At 33.6% G+C, this 19,966-nt stretch overlaps 1 protein-coding gene and 1 long non-coding RNA gene across 2 annotated transcripts; one reads left to right on the forward strand and one right to left on the reverse strand.

The window, feature by feature from the left end:
* The first annotated feature begins 6,442 nt into the window (after window positions 1-6,442).
* On the forward strand, window positions 6,443-8,451 carry LOC141670635 (uncharacterized). Its single transcript, XR_012554666.1, has 4 exons — window positions 6,443-6,629; window positions 7,090-7,169; window positions 7,265-7,511; window positions 8,202-8,451. It is a non-coding gene; the product is annotated as an uncharacterized LOC141670635 (long non-coding RNA).
* A 1,817-nt stretch (window positions 8,452-10,268) lies between these two features.
* Window positions 10,269-10,808, reverse strand: LOC141674756 (GDSL esterase/lipase At4g10955-like). The gene has a single exon (XM_074481455.1). The coding sequence runs from the start codon at window positions 10,806-10,808 to the stop codon at window positions 10,269-10,271; it is 540 nt and encodes a 179-aa protein (XP_074337556.1).
* Between the last annotated feature and the right edge of the window lie 9,158 nt (window positions 10,809-19,966).

Consider the following 19,966-nt stretch of genomic DNA (forward strand, 5'->3'; position numbering starts at 1 on the left):
ACATATTTTTAACTTATGTAGAATTTGTATAGCCAGAAGATTACCTTATTTTATATAAAATTATAAATTGATTAATTGTAATATGTATAGGACTGCTTGTTATTTGTATCACCCGTTGAGGAGCCTTGATCACAAGTTCACAACAAACCATGTCGTTTTAAGCAATTATATTCATGATAATTAAATTACATGTGACTGTTGAAATATTTTAATATTTCATATTTGCTATGCATGACACGAATATTTGATTTTCTTCTCTATGCAGCAAGCTCTGCATATAATGTATATAGCTTCGGGTGTTTTTGCTTTAGGTTGGATTGGTAAGTAAGAAATTGTGTGATATTTCAGTTTAGAATGTCAAGCCGTGGTTGATGTCTCTATCTACGTATTACTAATATGATTACTCTATGTATAGAGGTTTCATGCTGGATGCTTACTGGTGAAAGGCAGACTGCTATTGTGAGGTCAAAGTATGTTCATGTACTACTTAATCAAGATATGTGTTTATTAATATGATGCATCTCTCTATGTAAATAGGAATATATTTTTGTTCTAATTCTAATTCACTGGGAGCGATGTTGTGATTTTGCATATACTATGGTGTGTTAGCCAACTGCTGGCTTTTGAATTCACCGATATATATTTTTGTGCTAATTCTAATTCACCGGTATATATTTTTGTGCTAATTATAATTCACTCAGAGCAATGTTTTGATATTGCATATACTATGGTGATAATGTGTCTTTGGTTAAAAGAGTCTAAAACCATTTGTTTGGGCATCCAGGTGATATTTCAAGCCACCAGGTTGATTACGGTTGTTAATGTGGTCTCTCGGAGAACAATAGCAGATGCAAAGTTATGTTGTACCTTATTTCTTGGGTAAAGCTGCCATCCAGTGCTTGAAAAAGATGCTTTATGAACAGGACGTAGAACAACTTGGTAATTTTCAATTACGTATACATGATCAGGTGCGTGTGTGCTATATTTATTGAGCTAATTATTCAAGATCGGTTTACTTATAACTTGACTATAGCTTTTGTACTGCTGAAATATGTTAACTTAGCTTTAATATCAGATGAATACGTGCATGTGCGTCTATGCGTGCAGGTATAAAACAAGTATTTCCACCTTCAGCAAATTTAACAAAGACACATTGAAGTGGAAGTAATTTTGTGGTTCTTGGGAGTGTGTATCCTATTTTTTGATGACTTTCTAGAAGCAGTTTTGATCTAGCGTGTTCTATATTTTTATAAAATTAGATTCTTAGTCATGAATCATACCATATTGTGCCTTTATTTTCCATTATAGAGGAATACACTAATACACATAAGATAACAATAGAGAAAAATCAAGATTTATGACTTGTCTATTTTTCTTAAAATATTAAATAATAGTATACTAAAATTTCTTAGAAGCGTGATGTTCTGATTATTTTTTGACAAGACTTCTCGAAGGCATACACTTACGTCTATGGTTATGCAAGGAAATTATTCACAAAGGAACTACCATCATCTTGCTCGTCACCAAATGGTATTTATTTGGTAATTGCAAGCAAAGATATAATCATTTTCATACGGGGCAAGACTGTGAATGTCTTTATATGTTTGTGCAAATATAAAGTAATATAGCGGTAAATTCATTATCACAGTTATAGTTATTTTTTATGATTATTGTCATGCCAGCTTTTTAGTCAGTTATTGTTCATACATGTTTTTGCAATTTTGCAAGTATGTTTCGCGTCCCCAAAAAGGGTTGCAACAGATGTTATGTTGTGCATGTTTGGAAGCATTTTAATCCAGTGACTTGTTTTATCTACCTACCTCTTGTAAGTCATTGTAGGTAATTAAAAAACTTAAGTTATTTATTTTCCTTAAATTATGTAATTTTAAAAACCCTTTTTATTTTAGTTGCCAAGATGTTTCAAAATTATGAGAGATGTGTAATTGTTTTTTGTTATTGTTCTTGGGTAAAAAAGAGCATGTATCTTGGATAAAAAATGAGCATGTATCTTGGATACAAAAATTAGATTGTCCTAGTATACATCTGAAATTGATTTATTTTATACTAGTACCTTGTATATAATGTAAAATTTGTGCACTCTTAATTAAGCTTTTTCCGATGCATTCAATTTGATTTAATTAATGTCCTAACTCCAACAAATAACTAATATTGCAGGTAACTGGATGTTAAGTTTGAAGATGGAAGGCAAAAGGAGGGGAGCTCAAGATCTCAATTTCTTAATTGAAAAATGAGTGTTAAAAATAGATTTGTAGCTACAATTGTAATTCTTCTTTATAAATTTTGAATAGTAAATTTTAATTTTATTTGTATTTTTTACAATAGGATTAAGACACAGTTTTATTTTAACAATACTAATTGATTTGTTTTAAATGAGTTTGATCAGGTAAACAATTGTTTGAAAGCCATTAAAAATTATTAAAACCATTGTATGTCTTACTTTATAAAATTATTTTTTTCTAACAATATCTTGGTCATTACAAAAGCTGTTGTGAGCATAGCTGAAACACAATACCCAAAAAATAAAAAACCTTTGCCTAAATATTATTTTCTTAGTAAAAACCATTGTGTAACTAGATGAAATATATACATAAACTGTTGTAGGAGTTAATTCACATAACACTATTTTTAACTATTGTGCTTCTAAATTGTTACAATGGCTAAAAAACTGTTGTTTGTAGAATATTAGAAAGGGTCATATGCGTTGTGTGAATAAAATGGGACAAAGGATTTATATTCAGTTGTGTGATGTATTTGTTACAATGGTGCATAACCATTCTATGAGTGCCAAACACACCGCCCCCGGATAGACAACGAAAAATTCATCTTTCAGACAACGGTGGAAAACCATTGTCTGATTCAATATTTCTTGTAGTGAGAAGTTGTTTTAATTGAAAGAAATAAAAAAGGTAACGTGTTATAATTGAAAACAATCTTTATTCATTTTTCTAGTATAATTAAAACTAATAAAACTTCTAAGTAAAACAAGGGTAATTCAGTAAATTCAGCGTATACCAAAAAATAGGTACCATGCCATAATATTATTCTATTTCACTACAAGAAATTTGCAATCAGACAACACTTGACAAACAACGGTTAAAAAAAAACCGTCGTCCTAAAAAATCATACAAAGGTGAATTGATTTTACAGAAAAAACAGTTGTGTGAGCTCCAGAACAAACAACGAATATTCATCTTTTTTAAACTGTTGTACAAGTTGTATCCTCTCATCGAGTCAAACAACAGTTTTTTAAATATAGTGTTGTTGTAGATCTTTAACATAACGATTACAAACCGTTGTTACTATGTTAACGTATAGGGATATAAGACAACGGTTTTGACATTACATTGTGTAATTGAGACAACGGTTTTTTAGAAAGGTTGTCCTCTAAACCATCAAACAACGGAATGAAACCGTTGTCTGAGGAATTTCAATGGGTACCACGTATTGAGGTGGCAGCACGTGATAGGTGGTAAATCATTCACAAGGATTGCTGACGTGGCGAAATGAGAGCCCTTCATTGATATGAGATTTGATATTGGCCGTTAGATCGAAAAATAGCCGAATTCTTATACAACGGTTTTATGTTAAAACAAAAGTGTTGTCTTAGTTGGTCTCATACAAACTTTTAGATATTACGTTGTGTAATTCACACAACAGTTTTTACAAGGGTTGTCATAGAAAACTTCATACAACGGAACAAAACAGTTGTCTGAAATAGTTATTTTATAATTTCAATGGGCACCACCTGATGAGGTGGCACCCCATGATTGGTTGTAAACATTTTACTCGGATTGCTGAAGTGTCTGAATGATAGCCCTTGATTGAAATGAGATTAGATATTAGCAGTTAGATTGAAAAAAGCTGATATGCTCACACAACGGTTATTATAATAAAAAAAGCGTTATCTTATTTTATCTTTACACAATGGTGTTTCAAGGAAACCATTGTAAAAGTATTACTCTATAAATGAGATTTCCGGTTTACAAGATTAATTTCTAAAATGATTTTTTCGACGATCCAACCGTACGGATGTTAAGATATATCAATTTTAGTCATATGAAAAAATTATTAAAAAATATGAACTTCATCTTGCATGTCAGGATTAGAAAAATCCGGTAAAAGTACCCCTCCCGACAACGAGACTCGTTCCCGATTAGAAGATTAATTTTTAAAATGATTTTTTCGACGATCCAATCGTACGGATGTTAAGATATATCAATTTTAGTCATATGAAAAAATTATTAAAAAATATGAACTTCATCTTGCATGTCAGGATTAGAAAAATCCGGTAAAAGTACCCCTCCCGACAACGAGACTCGTTCCCGATTTACAAGATTAATTTTTAAAATGATTTTTTCGACGATCCAACCGTACGGATGTTAAGATATATCAATTTTAGTCATACGAAAAAATTATTAAAAAATATGAACTTCATCTTGCATGTCAGGATTAGAAAAATCCGGTAAAAGTACCCCTCCCGACAACGAGACTCGTTCCCGATTTACAAGATTAATTTTTAAAATGATTTTTTCGACGATCCGACCGTACGGATGTTAAGATATATCAATTTTAGTCATATGAAAAAATTATTAAAAAATATGAACTTCATCTTGCATGTCAGGATTAGAAAAATCCGGTAAAAGTACCCCTCCCGACAACGAGACTCGTTCCCGATTTACAAGATTAATTTTTAAAATGATTTTTTCGACGATCCGACCGTACGGATGTTAAGATATATCAATTTTAGTCATATGAAAAAATTATTAAAAAATATGAACTTCATCTTGCATGTCAGCATTAGAAAAATCCGGTAAAAGTACCCCTCCCGACAACGAGACTCGTTCCCGATTTACAAGATTAATTTTTAAAATGATTTTTTCGACGATCCAACCGTACGGATGTTAAGATATATCAATTTTAGTCATATGAAAAAATTATTAAAAAATATGAACTTCATCTTGCATGTCAGGATTAGAAAAATCCGGTAAAAGTACCCCTCCCGACAACGAGACTCGTTCCCGATTTACAAGATTAATTTTTAAAATGATTTTTTCGACGATCCAACCGTACGGATGTTAAGATATATCAATTTTAGTCATACGAAAAAATTATTAAAAAATATGAACTTCATCTTGCATGTCAGGATTAGAAAAATCCGGTAAAAGTACCCCTCCCGACAACGAGACTCGTTCCCGATTTACAAGATTAATTTTTAAAATGATTTTTTCGACGATCCGACCGTACGGATGTTAAGATATATCAATTTTAGTCATATGAAAAAATTATTAAAAAATATGAACTTCATCTTGCATGTCAGGATTAGAAAAATCCGGTAAAAGTACCCCTCCCGACAACGAGACTCGTTCCCGATTTACAAGATTAATTTTTAAAATGATTTTTTCGAAGATCCGACCGTACGGATGTTAAGATATATCAATTTTAGTCATATGAAAAAATTATTAAAAAATATGAACTTCATCTTGCATGTCAGCATTAGAAAAATCCGGTAAAAGTACCCCTCCCGACAACGAGACTCGTTCCCGATTTACAAGATTAATTTTTAAAATGATTTTTTCGACGATCCAACCGTACGGATGTTAAGATATATCAATTTTAGTCATATGAAAAAATTATTAAAAAATATGAACTTCATCTTGCATGTCAGGATTAGAAAAATCCGGTAAAAGTACCCCTCCCGACAACGAGACTCGTTCCCGATTTACAAGATTAATTTTTAAAATGATTTTTTCGACGATCCCACCGTACGGATGTTAAGATATATCAATTTTAGTCATACGAAAAAATTATTAAAAAATATGAACTTCATCTTGCATGTCAGGATTAGAAAAATCCGGTAAAAGTACCCCTCCCGACAACGAGACTCGTTCCCGATTTACAAGATTAATTTTTAAAATGATTTTTTCGACGATCCGACCGTACGGATGTTAAGATATATCAATTTTAGTCATATGAAAAAATTATTAAAAAATATGAACTTCATCTTGCATGTCAGGATTAGAAAAATCCGGTAAAAGTACCCCTCCCGACAACGAGACTCGTTCCCGATTTACAAATTTAATTTTTAAATGCAGCTACTTGTAAATTTGATATTTTTTTACTAAATCATGACTAAGATTAGGTTCCCTCCATCGGCCAATATTTATAATACGATACGATAAATGTATAATACGATAAATATAATAATATAATAATATTTATAAATTAAAAAATTTATTAACAAATTTTCACATTTTCACCCAATTTTCCATTTCCCTCTCATTAAATTTTTTCCCCTTCTTCCAAATTTCATTTCCCCCCTTATCTCCCCCTTCATTTCCCCCTTATCCCCCCCCTTTTCCCAATCAGACTACTTCCTTCAATTAATTTTTTGTGTGCTCCTCTCCTCTCTGTGGTTGTTTCTCTGCCGCTCTTCATCTCCAATTTCTTATTTGGATTTGTTCAAAATTAGGTTATCTCTCCGGTTTTTTACTTGTTATCTTTACAACTACAAAAGGCATTTGGATCGGTTTGGTCAAACATATTCGTTTCATATTTGGTCCTGAACTTCTCTTTTCGGGAACTCAAGAATAGATACAAACCATATACAGGTTAGTTTTTGTATCTATAGATACAAATACAATCATCTATGTACATACTTTACTTTGATTTCACATTTATTTACTCTTATCTGATTGTTGGTAATGTCTAATTTGATTTTCTAAAATAATTTTGATGTTTTTTATGTAGCTCACCAATAGTTTGATAAAATGTGTCAAAGAAAATATCACTAGTTTCCTTTTGTTTGATGCTTTTTCAAAGACTAAAATGTGTCTTTCGATTCTGTTGGCTAAGGAAGGGGCTGTTGTTTTGGCCAGCAGCATATCTCAGAGATGTTGTGTGTGAAAACATTCACCAAACTTGACTGTGTCATCTACTGGTTTTCTGCTCGTATATATAAATTTAATTTTTAGTTGTGTAATGTTATAATAATGGTATTAATTAGAAGAATTATTTATTGGTCTTTGGTCACATTATCTGCTAGAAAATAATTGTGTTACATGCTCTCAGATGGCCGGTCAGGACAATAAGTTTCAATCACACAAGAGAATATATTGCTTTGGCGAGTGAAAGACTTGTTCATTGACGTAGTATGTATTGGTTCCTTGTTCACCTGGGAATTATCTAAAAGTTTTAACAATTATGTTTTTAGAGCTTAATTATACTTCTGGCATATAACTTTCAGAAATTGACAGAGTGCCTGGGTTTTGCCACGGGGAAAGGATCCACCCCAACTGGCGGATGTTGCAAGTCTGTGGGCGCAATCAAAGATTCTAAACATGTTTGACTCTGTTACATAATGCAACAGATGCACACACAGGTTCTAACCCTCAGTTGAAGAGCCTTGAAATTCAAGAATCTAGGTTGCTCCAGCTTCCTTATGCTTGCAAGTTGGCTAATGCTAGCTCCAGCGACTGCCCAAGTTCCCTATGGTATCATGATTGATGTTTTTTTAGTTTTAATACTATTATATTTTGTGTTTGTTAGGCAATTGTAGTTTTTTTAACTGCATTGAGTTTAATTTGTTACAAATGTTAGTTGTGGAGGACTGGAGGTGTTGGTGCTGCCTGAATAGAGCTAATTATTCATTTTTATACACTGGTTTATATAAAATCTGGTACCCTGTTTATGGAAACTTATACTCTGTTATGCATATAGACTTAATATTTATTTTTTTGGTTAGTTAAATGCAACTATTAATGGGGGTTGTCAAATGGAAGTAAGCTTAAATATGTTTTCCTCAAATTACTAAATATGTTTTTTGGCTTGTATGTCATTGCAACGGGGGAAGCATTGTAGGGTCCAAAAGCCCTTTCTTATTTAAACTTCTTAAATGCAACTTACTTGGAGCAAGAGAAGAATACTCAAAACATCACTTTTTTCTTCCCTCAGTGTGAATACTATAATCTGTTACAGATTTAATATTTCTATCTGTGTAGAATACTAATGTTTAATCCCATTGTACAGAGATAGCTTATAGTACGAGGGTGTCATGCACAAAAAAATGCTAATAAATTTTACCTTTTAGCAAGCTCAAGTTAAGAGAGAGATATATGTTATGACTCAGTTATCTGCTTTATTTGCATATTAATGCATCTTGTCTTTGTGTGCTGCTGCTCCAGGAGATTGCGCAGGTTCCTGATGAACATGTACGATTATACAATTAGCTCATGGGGTGAACATCTGCATGCTCTTTAAAATTTTAATTATAAGTGTTTTTTGTTGTATTGCATTTTTTTATCTACCATGTTAGGTTATAACATTTTTCGTATTCTCAAGTATTTATTGGTTCTGTGTAAATAACAATATATAAATTTAACAATCTTATGTGCTTGCTGCTATTAACTTTTTTGAGGTTATAAAATAAGCTCATTAATGTGTGTGCATGAAATTCCTGTTGAAGAGGATCGTTAGTATTGCTACGTGCTGATCTGATGCACTGGTTGTTGGCTAGGTAGATATTGCAGTACGAGTTACAAGCAAGGTATTTACTTTTATAGCTGATCTTTCTATTGGACTATAAGAATGACATTGTATTAAATCTGTATACACACTTGAACCCTATGATATAAGAAATCATGAAACATGCTCTGAATGTCAGGTGTGTAATTCTTGATGCAAGCAAACGTACATGTATGATACTTGGAACAAGAACTTGGTCGGGGCGTGCCAATTGGAGTGAACATTCTCTTGCTTTTTGGGCAAATATAACTGAATATGTATGCAAACTAGTTATTGTGTACCTTGATGAGGATGTTTAGAAATAGATTTTAAGTTATACTTGTAATTCTTGTAGAGAACCTTTGTATTGTAAATTTAATTTAAATTGTGAAATAACAATTAAATTATCATAATATAATTTTATTTAAAAATTGGCTTATTTTAAATAATGAGATTAATTTTGTAAACAGTTGTGTGAAAGTCACTCAAAAATGATGAAAACCGTTGTATGTGTCACTGCACATTTTTTTTTAAAAAAACTGTTGTTTGTTGATATTCTTTGCAACAGTTTAAATCTTTTACACCATTGTCTTTTAAAAAAACATTCATAAAGGAAGTTTCTAAACTGTTGTTTATGATAATATCGAATAAGTTAAGAACAATGGCTTTTCTACAAAACCGTTGTTGTTAAGTTAGTTAGACAAGAGTTGAATAAAGAAACAGTTGTTTTCAGAAAGTTCCAACAATGGTTAATATAGAATACCCGTTGTGCATTCTTGATTGTAACAACTACTAAAAAAGGTTGTGTAATCTCTCTTATTACAAGGGTTTAAACAACTGTTGTGTGATATTTTATCACACGAGTGTTGGATAGACTACGGAAAATATACAGGTTACACAACTGTGAAAAACTGTTGTATGATCACTTATTTCTTGTAGTGTTTTATTAAATAATTTGTGTGTGATACTTAGAGAAGTTGTTTTAATTTAGAGAGATAAAAAAGGTAACATGTTATAGTTGAAAACGATCTTTATTTCGTTTTCTATTATAATTTTGATTACTTATGTAAATAAAACTTTTAAGTAAAACAAAAATAATTCAGCGTGTATCAAAAAATAAGCAACCAAAACTTTCAATATTTTGTATTTTATATAATAGTAATAGATGTTAAGGCCACATTGAGAGTTCTCAAGCAAGAGATTTCACTCACCAACCACACTAGTAAGTGCAGTAGTTTAGCTACTATCTTTGTACTCTTTTAAAAATCGGCAATTTATCGGATAAATTGCTATTCAGATAGATGTTGATATGCTAATGTGAAATTGCGGGAAAATGTTTTTTAATCAAATGATTAAAATCGGAGAAATTCATAGTTTGATTCAATGACAAATAGTTGGACAAAGAAAAGAAAAGAATTTGAGAAAAAAGAATTCCGTTGAGAGTTAGAGGGAAACCAAAGTGAGAATATGATGCTAATGGGCTGAAAACTATGTTCTTTTATAAGATAATAGACCCTGTACAGTGCAATTTTATTCAGACTCTCTCGAAATATTTTTTAGCTCTACCTACTGATTACTTATTCTCATTAGAAAAACTGTATGTATAACATAAAAAATAATAACAAATGTGGGTTTAATTAAACATACGAACATGGTAATGATTTACTAAATAAGTACACAACATTGCAACTACTGATTGAAGAAAAGAAAAACAAAGAAAGCATTGTAACAAATTATATTACAGTGAGCTAGAAATTGTGTGACTCAAGCTCCCCAGTAAAACTCTCGGACCACCACTGCGACAATTTATGGGATTTCTTAGTCTTTGTTTTGTTCAAATTTGTCACAAGATAAGCAGTTGGAAGCAGATGATATGGTTCTGTAGCTTGTGAACGTGATGCAACAATACTCATCACAGAGACTTGTGTTCCCATATTTCCAACTGTAGAAGCACCTATACTCACCATTGCCTTTCTTTGCTCAAAGTAAGCAACATACTGGGAACAAATTGGATCCTTTGGATTCGCATACAGGTACGGAGTCCACCCCGAGAGCTTGATAAACGGGTTATCGACTTGCGATGCCTGGTGGCCTAATAGGCCTAATGATAATCCTGCCCTGATTACATCCCCAATAAGTCGAGCCCCGAACTTTAATATCTTGTTCTTGATTAGTAGCTCCAGAGGTATTGATAGTGAACTGAATGGCGGACGAGAAATCCCATTTTTACCATGTTTCGTCCAACTAATAGTGCAATAAGTGAGCCCAAAGAATGTCCTGCTAGCCATACATTTGCAGCACCAACTTGATCAACTAGTATTTTCACTACTCTTAAGGCGTTTGCAACTCGTGAACTATTTTGAAGTTTATGCTGAGAAAATACGTAGTGCAAATCCAATTTAATATCTTGTTTTATTGTGCTCCATTTGATTATTGTACCTCGAAATGCAAGCACGTATTTGCATGATGATGTGTTCAGTGGGGATTCAAACTTGTAGATAGCTCCGAATATCGAGGAATCGGAGTCATCTATGAGCACTTGGGGCTGTGATTGGAAATTGAAAGAACTCCACCATGGAGGTGCTAGAGCATGATGGCCTTTTCGATTGTGTTGACGATCTTCTTCCAGAACGTAGACGCCTTGAACTAAGCATGCAGCAATGGATCTTCTGTGCTGTGTGTTATTCCTTCAAAATTGTACATGCAACCTTATGTTAGTACATCTAATGTAAGTTACAAATTAACTAGATGTGAACATTCTATAACTAAAACACAGTGCATGAATGATGTAGAATAATATTTTTGGGTTAATTTGATCTACCAGTTGGTTGCACTTAAGTGTACAGGTCCTGAATATTTGAACTTATCTTTCCAGGATGCCATTGTAACCAAACCAGGTCCGTTTTTCCTCCTCTTCCGCTTGTTTCCCTTTCTTCTCAATTACAAAGCATGAATGCTTTTATAAGAAAAAATATTGGAAGAAAGAAAGAACGAGGAAAGAAAGTATGTGAAGTATATTAACAAGTTGCAGTACCAATTATTTTATCAATATAGATACATAATAATAGACTACACTGACTTTAAAGGCCAGTTGATCTTTTTTTAGGTAACCTCAAGCCAATTTTTAATAATTTTCATATTTATTTAAAAATTTATAAAAATTCCAGAAACACGATTGGCTTTCCACCTTTTTTTCCACATCCACCTTTTCTTTCCGACGACTCGTGTACAATTTCCCCTCCGGCTGCTTGACTGCTTAATACAATGCGTAACATCTAATACAAGCCAAGTCTGTCAGTCAACTAGTATTTTAAGGTATTATGGTGTCATTATCTTTGTACACTGTTTCCATACTGCATTTTCTCTTTTTACTCTGTTTTTTTTCATTCTAGATTAGTTGGTAGTACAAAATCAAATCCTTCCATGCAACCGCTTTGCCATGTAGAGGAGAGAATGGCTTTGTTGCAGTTCAAACAAGGGTTTGAAATCTTGAAAACAGCCTCTCATGCGCCTTTTGCTTATCCGAAGATCCTATCCTGGAAGCTCCAAGGAAACACAAGCAACAATTGCTTCAGTGTGGTGAACATTACATCTATGGTACCTGCTTCGCTAAACAACTTATTCTTTCTGTCATCTCTTGGGCTCGGAGGGTGTGGTTTAGAGCAAGCCCAACAATGTCCTAGCGGTCATATGCCTGAAATTTTTTATATCAGTTTAAAGCCATTCTCTACAGCATTCCACTCGAATGCATCACGCTGGAGAAAGATTTTCATCCGAAATTTCCGGTCATTATAGTTTTCAGCACCTTGAAGTAGTGGTGGATAATTAGTTGAATACCTATCTTGTTGAGCCATGGATCGCTAGCAAAATAAACACTAAAAAGAGAATTAAATGCACCTGCTCTGATACCAATTGAAATTCAAAGGCTCGATAGATATGTATTATATACTAACTGTCAAAGCAAATGGGATAGTCTCTTATGCAAATGGGACAATCCCTTTATAAATGAGACATGGTATGGAAAAGTCTCTTTTACCTGCAGAATGTAAATAACAGAAATGAAAATGCAATATGCTGAAAACTAAATAAGTAAAAACATCAGAAGTTTTCACTTGGTTCGGCCCCTACATAGTCTATGGTCTACATCCAAGTCCCTATGCCAACTAACATAGAGAATGTATTATATCAACTTTAATAAAAGAACTTATAGTCTTTTCCTTGATTACAAATATAGCACTTGAAACAAACCCTTTCCCAAGCTAAAATTGCTACCTAGCCAACTGTTATTCCTTAGCCCTCTAGCTACCTTGCTATACTTTGGAATCAAGCTTTGCCACAACCCGACATAAAGTTGATATGAATACACGAGTATAAGTATAAATAAATTGATTACAACTCAAACTATATCTTGTTCAACTGGATTTGTATCTCGGGTATAAAGAACAAGAAGGTGTTTTCAGATCAGCAGAAATTGACGTGAAAGCACTAGTTGAAATCTAAAAATGTGAGTTGTATGTAAAAGCAAAGTTCTAACAGATTTATTTTCAAACAAAGGATAAGATAGATAAGATTTGAAAACAAGTTTGTTTGAAAATATATGAATCAATCTTGAAAGCTAATCTGTTAGTTTGTTTGAAATAGATAAACCAAGTAAAAGATAAGTTTTGAATAATTCAAACTTGGTTTATAAGATAGGGTTTGTTTGAAAAGATATATATCCAGTCAACACGAGATTTACATAAAACCCTAAGTCTTATCTGCTAGACTTGCAAAACACTCGGATCGATTTGTTGAATCATCTTGTTGCATTAATCCATTCTGTTATAAAACATCATCAGAAAATATAAGGCTAAAAAAAAGACGTTGGTTTATCAAGGATTATGAGTGCACAATCAACTATCACCCAATAAAAGCAAATGTCGTAGTTGATGATTTGAGTAGAAAGGAAAGAATTAAGATCTTAATATTTTTAGAAGGTTGATTCACGAGTTTGAGAAGATAAAGATAGAAGTCAGGATGCCAATTCAAGTCAACCAGCAAGTATTCGAGATTCATGTACAACCAGAGCTACTTGATAAAATACAAAGATATCAAGACAAGATGATGGAAGAAAGAAGATCAGAACTGACCGGTGAGGAGCTTCGAAGTTCAAAAGATGAAAAAGGAATCAAGAGGTCTGCTTCACGGATTTAGATTCCCAATGTTAAATAATTAAAGCACGTGATCATGAATGAAAGACATAATTCACGTTATTCGATTCACCCCGAAAGGAGCAAAATATATCAAGATATAAAGCAAATTACTGACGGTAAAATTTAAAAAGAGAGATTGGATAATTGGTCAGTAAATATTTACCCTGCCAACATGTGAAAGATGAACACCAATGACCAAGCGGATTACTACAACCTTTAGAAATTTCCGGGTAGAAATGGGAACACGTTACCATGGATTTTATGGTAGGGCTACCACGAACCATATCAAATCATGACGCCAATTGGGTCATAGTGGACCGTCTCACCAATTCAGCTCATTTTCTGCCAATTAGTGAGAGATATACTATGGAGAAATTGGTGACCCTGTACTTAAAGAAAATAGTGACTCGTCATCGAGTGTGCATATCGATTTTGTCAGACATAGATACAAGACTCACATCAAAGTTTTGGAAAAAAAATTCAACAATGCCTCTTGCACGAGAATCAACATAAGTACCGCTTATCACCTACGGAAGGATGGATAAACTTAAAGGAGAATTCAGACCCTCGAAGATATGTTGATAGCATGCACTTTGGATTTTAAAGGAAGATGGGATGCTCATCCACCTCTAGTCAATTTTTCGTATAATAATAGTTATCACGCTAGCATTTGTATGGCTCCCAAAAAAGAACTATATAGACGAAAATGTCGATCACCTGTGTGTTGGGATGAAATTGGCGAAAGTAAAATGCTAGGTCCTGAATTGATTCAATAAACCAAATAAGCCATTGAAAGTATATGAAGAAGATTACTGGTTGCCCAAGATTGTCGAAAAAAGTATGTGGATCAAGGAACAAAAGACTGGACGTTCAAATTCGGGAAGAAAGTTTTATTAAAGATCTCACCTTAAAAGGGATGATAAGATTTGGAAGAAAAGTTAAGTTAATCCCACATTTCATTGGACCTTTCGAAATCTTAAAGAAATCTGTAGTTCTTTCTTATCAACTTATGTTACCTCCAGATATTCAACATATACATGACGTGGGCCATATATCAGTCTTGAAGAATACCATCCAGATAAAAAGCATATTCTTGAATATTAGCCAACTGAGATTAGATCCAATCTGACATATTAAGAACAACTTGTGGAGATTATGGATCACAAAGTACAAGCGTGAAGGAACAAAGAAGTTGTTTTAGTAAAGGTGATCTGGAAGAACTACGATATCGAGGAAGCTACATGGGAGTTAAAAAATGAAATGCGAAATAAGTACCTCTCACTATTTAGCGACGAGCATTGTTTCTGAGGACGAAATCCTTTTAAGGGGAGGAGACTGTAACGACCATGCTTTAGGTGAGTAAGTAATTATCACTGTTTATTTAAATTTTATTTTAATCATATAGCCTATGTATTGATCTAGAAAAGAATATTAATTTAGGGTCGGGAGTGTCGTTTCTAATTAAAAATATATTATTGCTATTATATTGAATTATTTTTAAATTTTTGTGCCAATAAATTATTGGGTAAAAATCGAGTTATTCTTGTAAATAACTTAATTATTAGAAATTATATTTGGTAGTTCGGAAAATGAAAACGTGAAATCTATAAAATTTAATTTAAGTTAAAAAGGTGTAGAATATACTATTTAAGAAGAAAGTATTTATGATTAAATAAATATGTAATTTTATGAATAATAAAGAAGTAAGATATTTATGGTGTAGATATTTTTATATTATGAGATATTTTGGTTGAATTATTCTAGTAGAATCCAAATTTGATTAAATTAATAATAATCTAACTTGACCACTACTCAAATTATCCCTAAAACTTAAAACTCACATAAGAGAGACAAGAATGGGAGAGATTAGAGGGAAACATTTTGGGAAGTAAAGAGGAAGGAAAGTTTAGGAAAATCTTGCAAAATTAAAGGAAAGAAGGAATTATTATAAGATCTCAATCACATCTTCACTAGCTAAGGTAAATTTCTTTAATTAATGTCCTTTTTAGTAGCTATTTATTTTGGGAGAATATATAGGAATTCATTTGAATGATCATTAATCTTAAATTAAATGGGAAGATTTGTTTGAATGAGACAAATATTGTGCTTATTAATTTTGGTGTTAAATTCATCAAGGAAATTAGGGTTATTAGCATAGCTTCCAAGTTGGGCTTTTAACACGAAAAATAAGCTAAGTTTAATCGGGTTTAGGGTTAGACCATTTGGGGGTTTGGTATTGTTTGTGAACTGGAGTTTTAAGGGGCTCGGTCAGGGCTATGGTGTCTCGACGGTGGTGGCAGGCGGTGGGTGATCGGAAAAAGGGAAGGAAAGAGGGGAATTGCTGGTGTGTGTTCTATTGTGTGTGTTTTGGTGATTAATCGGAGATATAGAGTGATGGAGCGAGAGAGTGAGATCGAGGGAGAGACTAGGATAGATGGGAGGATGATGTATGTGGTATGCGGTTGTGTGTGTGAGACGAAGCCACCACCATTCTGGTGGTAGCGAGGGCGTGAACGGATGCCGGGAGGAGAGGGAGAGATTGAGAGAGGATGAGAGATTGGGAGAGAGAGATTGAGAGATGAGTGGAGAGCGTGCATGTGTGTATGTATTATTCCTGCGATGGAGCCACCACGCGCTGCGGTGGTGGAGATGGTATGGCAGTGTGGTAGTCGAGAGAGAGGAGGCAGAGAGAGAGGCGGATGAAGAGAGAGAGGAGGACAGTGGTGACGGTGATGGTGAGTCGCCGCCGGTGACTTTTTCGGCCGGTGACCACCATGGCCGAGAAATTGTGATGATGTCGGGATGATGCAGTAGAAGAAAATTTGAAGATATTAAAATTATATAAAATTATAAATGGTTTTTGATAATAATAATAAAGGAGGATAATAAAAAGGGTGATGTGAGATAGTGGAGTATCTTGTCATAAATAATTTTCAAATCACTTGGTTATTTATAAAAGATAAAATAATACAAGAATTTGGAGATTATAATTGGGAATAAGTTGAGATGGTAAATGAGGAATAAAATAATAATAATCGAAGGGGATTATTTGGAGCGTAAAGTAATTAATAAATTATAATGAAGAGAAATGATAATTAGATGGAGTGCAAGAATAAAATTCAAGCATGGTAATGATTATAGTTAGTGGAAGCATGTGACATCGTTTAATTAATCCTTTGCGGATATTTAAAATCACCTTGAGCGAGATCTAAATAAATATCGGATTTAAAGTATTAAATTATTATTAATAAGATTATTTTACAATAATATGTTTTAAAGTGAGAGAGTCCCAATATTATTTTTTTAGTTTAGCGAAGAATAGTACTTTATTTTATTTAATGGAAAATGGAACCTTAAATTATTTTGAAATTTTCCTAAGATTTGATTCGAGAGTAAAAGGCTTCTGGAATTATGTTAGCGCTTAATTCGGGAAATCGAGGCAAGTTATTTCTTTTCCCCTACTCTTATCAAGAAAATTGTTTCACTGGATTAATGGGATAATTATTTCGTCGAGATAATTATATGGAATTACATTCCTGAATGACTGTTTGAGAATAAAGACAATTTTATTTCATATTATATGTTATCCGAAGCGATCATATTTTTGTATCGTAGTCTATCCCATTATCCCGGAAGACTATACTTTTTATTCAGTAAGGTTTGATCCATTGTCTGGGTCAACCACATTCAATCCTATTCGGATAATTCCTATCTTTCAGGATTATTGTTAGGAATATATGTGCATTAGTTTGATGATATGTTTAACAAAACACTTAAGTAGAAATTTAGTGTCTGTAGCCTCAACGGATAAGACCACTTTGGCTATCCGTTGATGGTGTAGCTTTACTTAGAAATAAGTCTAGTATTGTAGCATATTTCAGTCTCTGTATTTAAAATTGTAATTCTTAGAAGTTGAGAGAAACTATGAGTCATGTTGACTACTAGATGATATGCAGATAGGAAGGCCAATTGTAAATATTTCATGCCTTGTAATTTTGTATAAATGAAGTGGTATCAACGGATGACTTAAAAGACCTTCAACGGATGAGAAGCTAAGCTTCAACGGATGTCTCTAAAGCTTCAACGGATAACATCCTTCAACGGATGAGAGCATCAACGGATGAAAGCTTCAACGGATAACATCCTTCAACGGATGAGAGCATCAACGGATGAAAGCTTCAACGGATAACATCCTTCAACGGATGAGAGCATCAACGGATGAAAGCTTCAACGGATAACATCCTTCAACGGATGAAGTCATCAACGGATGAAAGCTTCAACGGATGTTCTGCTAATCAGCCGTTGATAAGTGGTAGTTGTACCTACAAGCAGAGGCACGTGGGTTGACAGAGAAAACTGAGATGTGGTAGCCGAATTTCAGGATCAACAGAAAAAGCAGCCGTTCTTCTTTTGTACAAAGTTGCAATAGTCAACAAAGTACTTGAGTGAACAGGAAAAGAAGCAAGTGAAGAACTTATTTTACTATTGTAATTTTATATTGTTTTTCACTTGTACACTTGGTAATATATATGAACCAAGAAGAAGCTAGTAATTAGAGAGATTTTTCCAGAGCTGTTAAGAAATATCTTGAGAGAAAATTCATCTAGTTTGTACTAGGATGCAGCTGTGATCAACATTGTTGAACACAGATTTTCTAATATACCATCTCTGGTGGAACAACAAATCCACCAGAAAAGTTTTTAAGGTCTGTTGTGTTCTTTACATTTGTGCTTGAATATATATCTGTCTGTATTAGCTTAAAGCAATTCACACACTTGTTCTTCTTGAACACACAACTTTATAAACTGCTCAAAACTTGAAAAAGTTTTGAGATTTACATTCAACCCCCCTTCTGTAAATCTCATTGTTAGTCTTCTAGGAATAACAATTGGTATCAGAGCAGGCTCTTGACACACAAAGAGTTTAAAGATCTTGGAATCTAACAAAGATGAGTAAGAAGGATATTGGAGTAAAGATCCCAGTTCTTGACAAAGACAGTTATCACCACTGGAAGGTGAAAATGCACCTTCATCTACTCTCCCAAGATGAAGGTTATGTAAACTGCATTGAGAATGGTCCTCACATTCCCCACAAAGTAGCCACAGTTGCTACGGCCACAATTGCTGTTGGTCAATCCATTCCAAAACCCAGAGCAGAATGGACAATGGAAGACACAGAAGAAGTCCACAAGGATAAGAAGGCTATGAACATTTTGTTTAATGGTCTTGACAAGGATATGTTTGATAATGTGATAAATTGTTCAACTGCCAAAGAGGTTTGGGACACAGTTCAGCTGCTGTGTGAAGGTACAGAACAAGTAAGAGAGAACAAAATGCAGCTTCTCATTCAACAGTATGAGCACTTTCATTTTGAAGAAAATGAATCTTTAAATGACACATTCAATAGATTCCAAAAACTGTTGAATGGACTGAAGCTGTATGGTAGAGTGTACCAGGTGAAGGATTCAAATCTTAAATTTTTGAGATCCTTACCAAAGGAATGGAAACCCATGACTGTTTCCTTAAGAAACTCTCAAGATTATAAGGACTTTACTCTTGAAAGATTATATGGAATCTTGAAGACTTATGAACTAGAGTTGGAACAGGATGAGGTATTGGAGAGGGGGAGAAAGAAAGGAGGTTCAGTTGCATTGGTAGCTGAAAATGAGAAAGAATGCAGAAAAGAAACTGTGAGATCTACATCAAGCTCCAAAGATGGTGTAAGAAATCCAGAATCAGACAAGGGTAAAGGGCAAGTTGCTGAAAATGAAGACAACTCCAGTCAAGATGACTCTGATGGTATTGATGAGCATCTTGCATTTCTGTCCAGGAGATTTGCAAAGATGAAGTTCAGGAAAAACACTAGAGCCACTAAACCCCATAAGAACATGGTGGACAAATCCAAGTTCAAGTGTTTTAATTGTGGTATGAGTGGACACTTTGCAAGTGAGTGCAGAAAGCCAACCTCTGAAAAGAAGAAATTTGAACAAGTAGATTACAAAAAGAAATATTTTGATCTGCTCAAACAGAAGGAAAGGGCTTTCATTACTCAAGAAAGAGACTGGGCAGCTGATGGAGAAGAAGAGGATGAAGACATGGAATATGTTAACTTGGCTCTCATGGCTGATTCTGAGGAGAATGAAGTTAGTTCATCAAGCAACCAGGTAATTACTACTGATATAACACAGCTTACTAAAGAAGAGTGCAATGATGCTTTTAATGACATGTCTACTGAACTGTATCATTTGCGTGTAT

This window comes from Apium graveolens, chromosome 7 (assembly GCF_009905375.1).
Source record: "Apium graveolens cultivar Ventura chromosome 7, ASM990537v1, whole genome shotgun sequence".
Taxonomy (NCBI): domain Eukaryota; kingdom Viridiplantae; phylum Streptophyta; class Magnoliopsida; order Apiales; family Apiaceae; genus Apium; species Apium graveolens.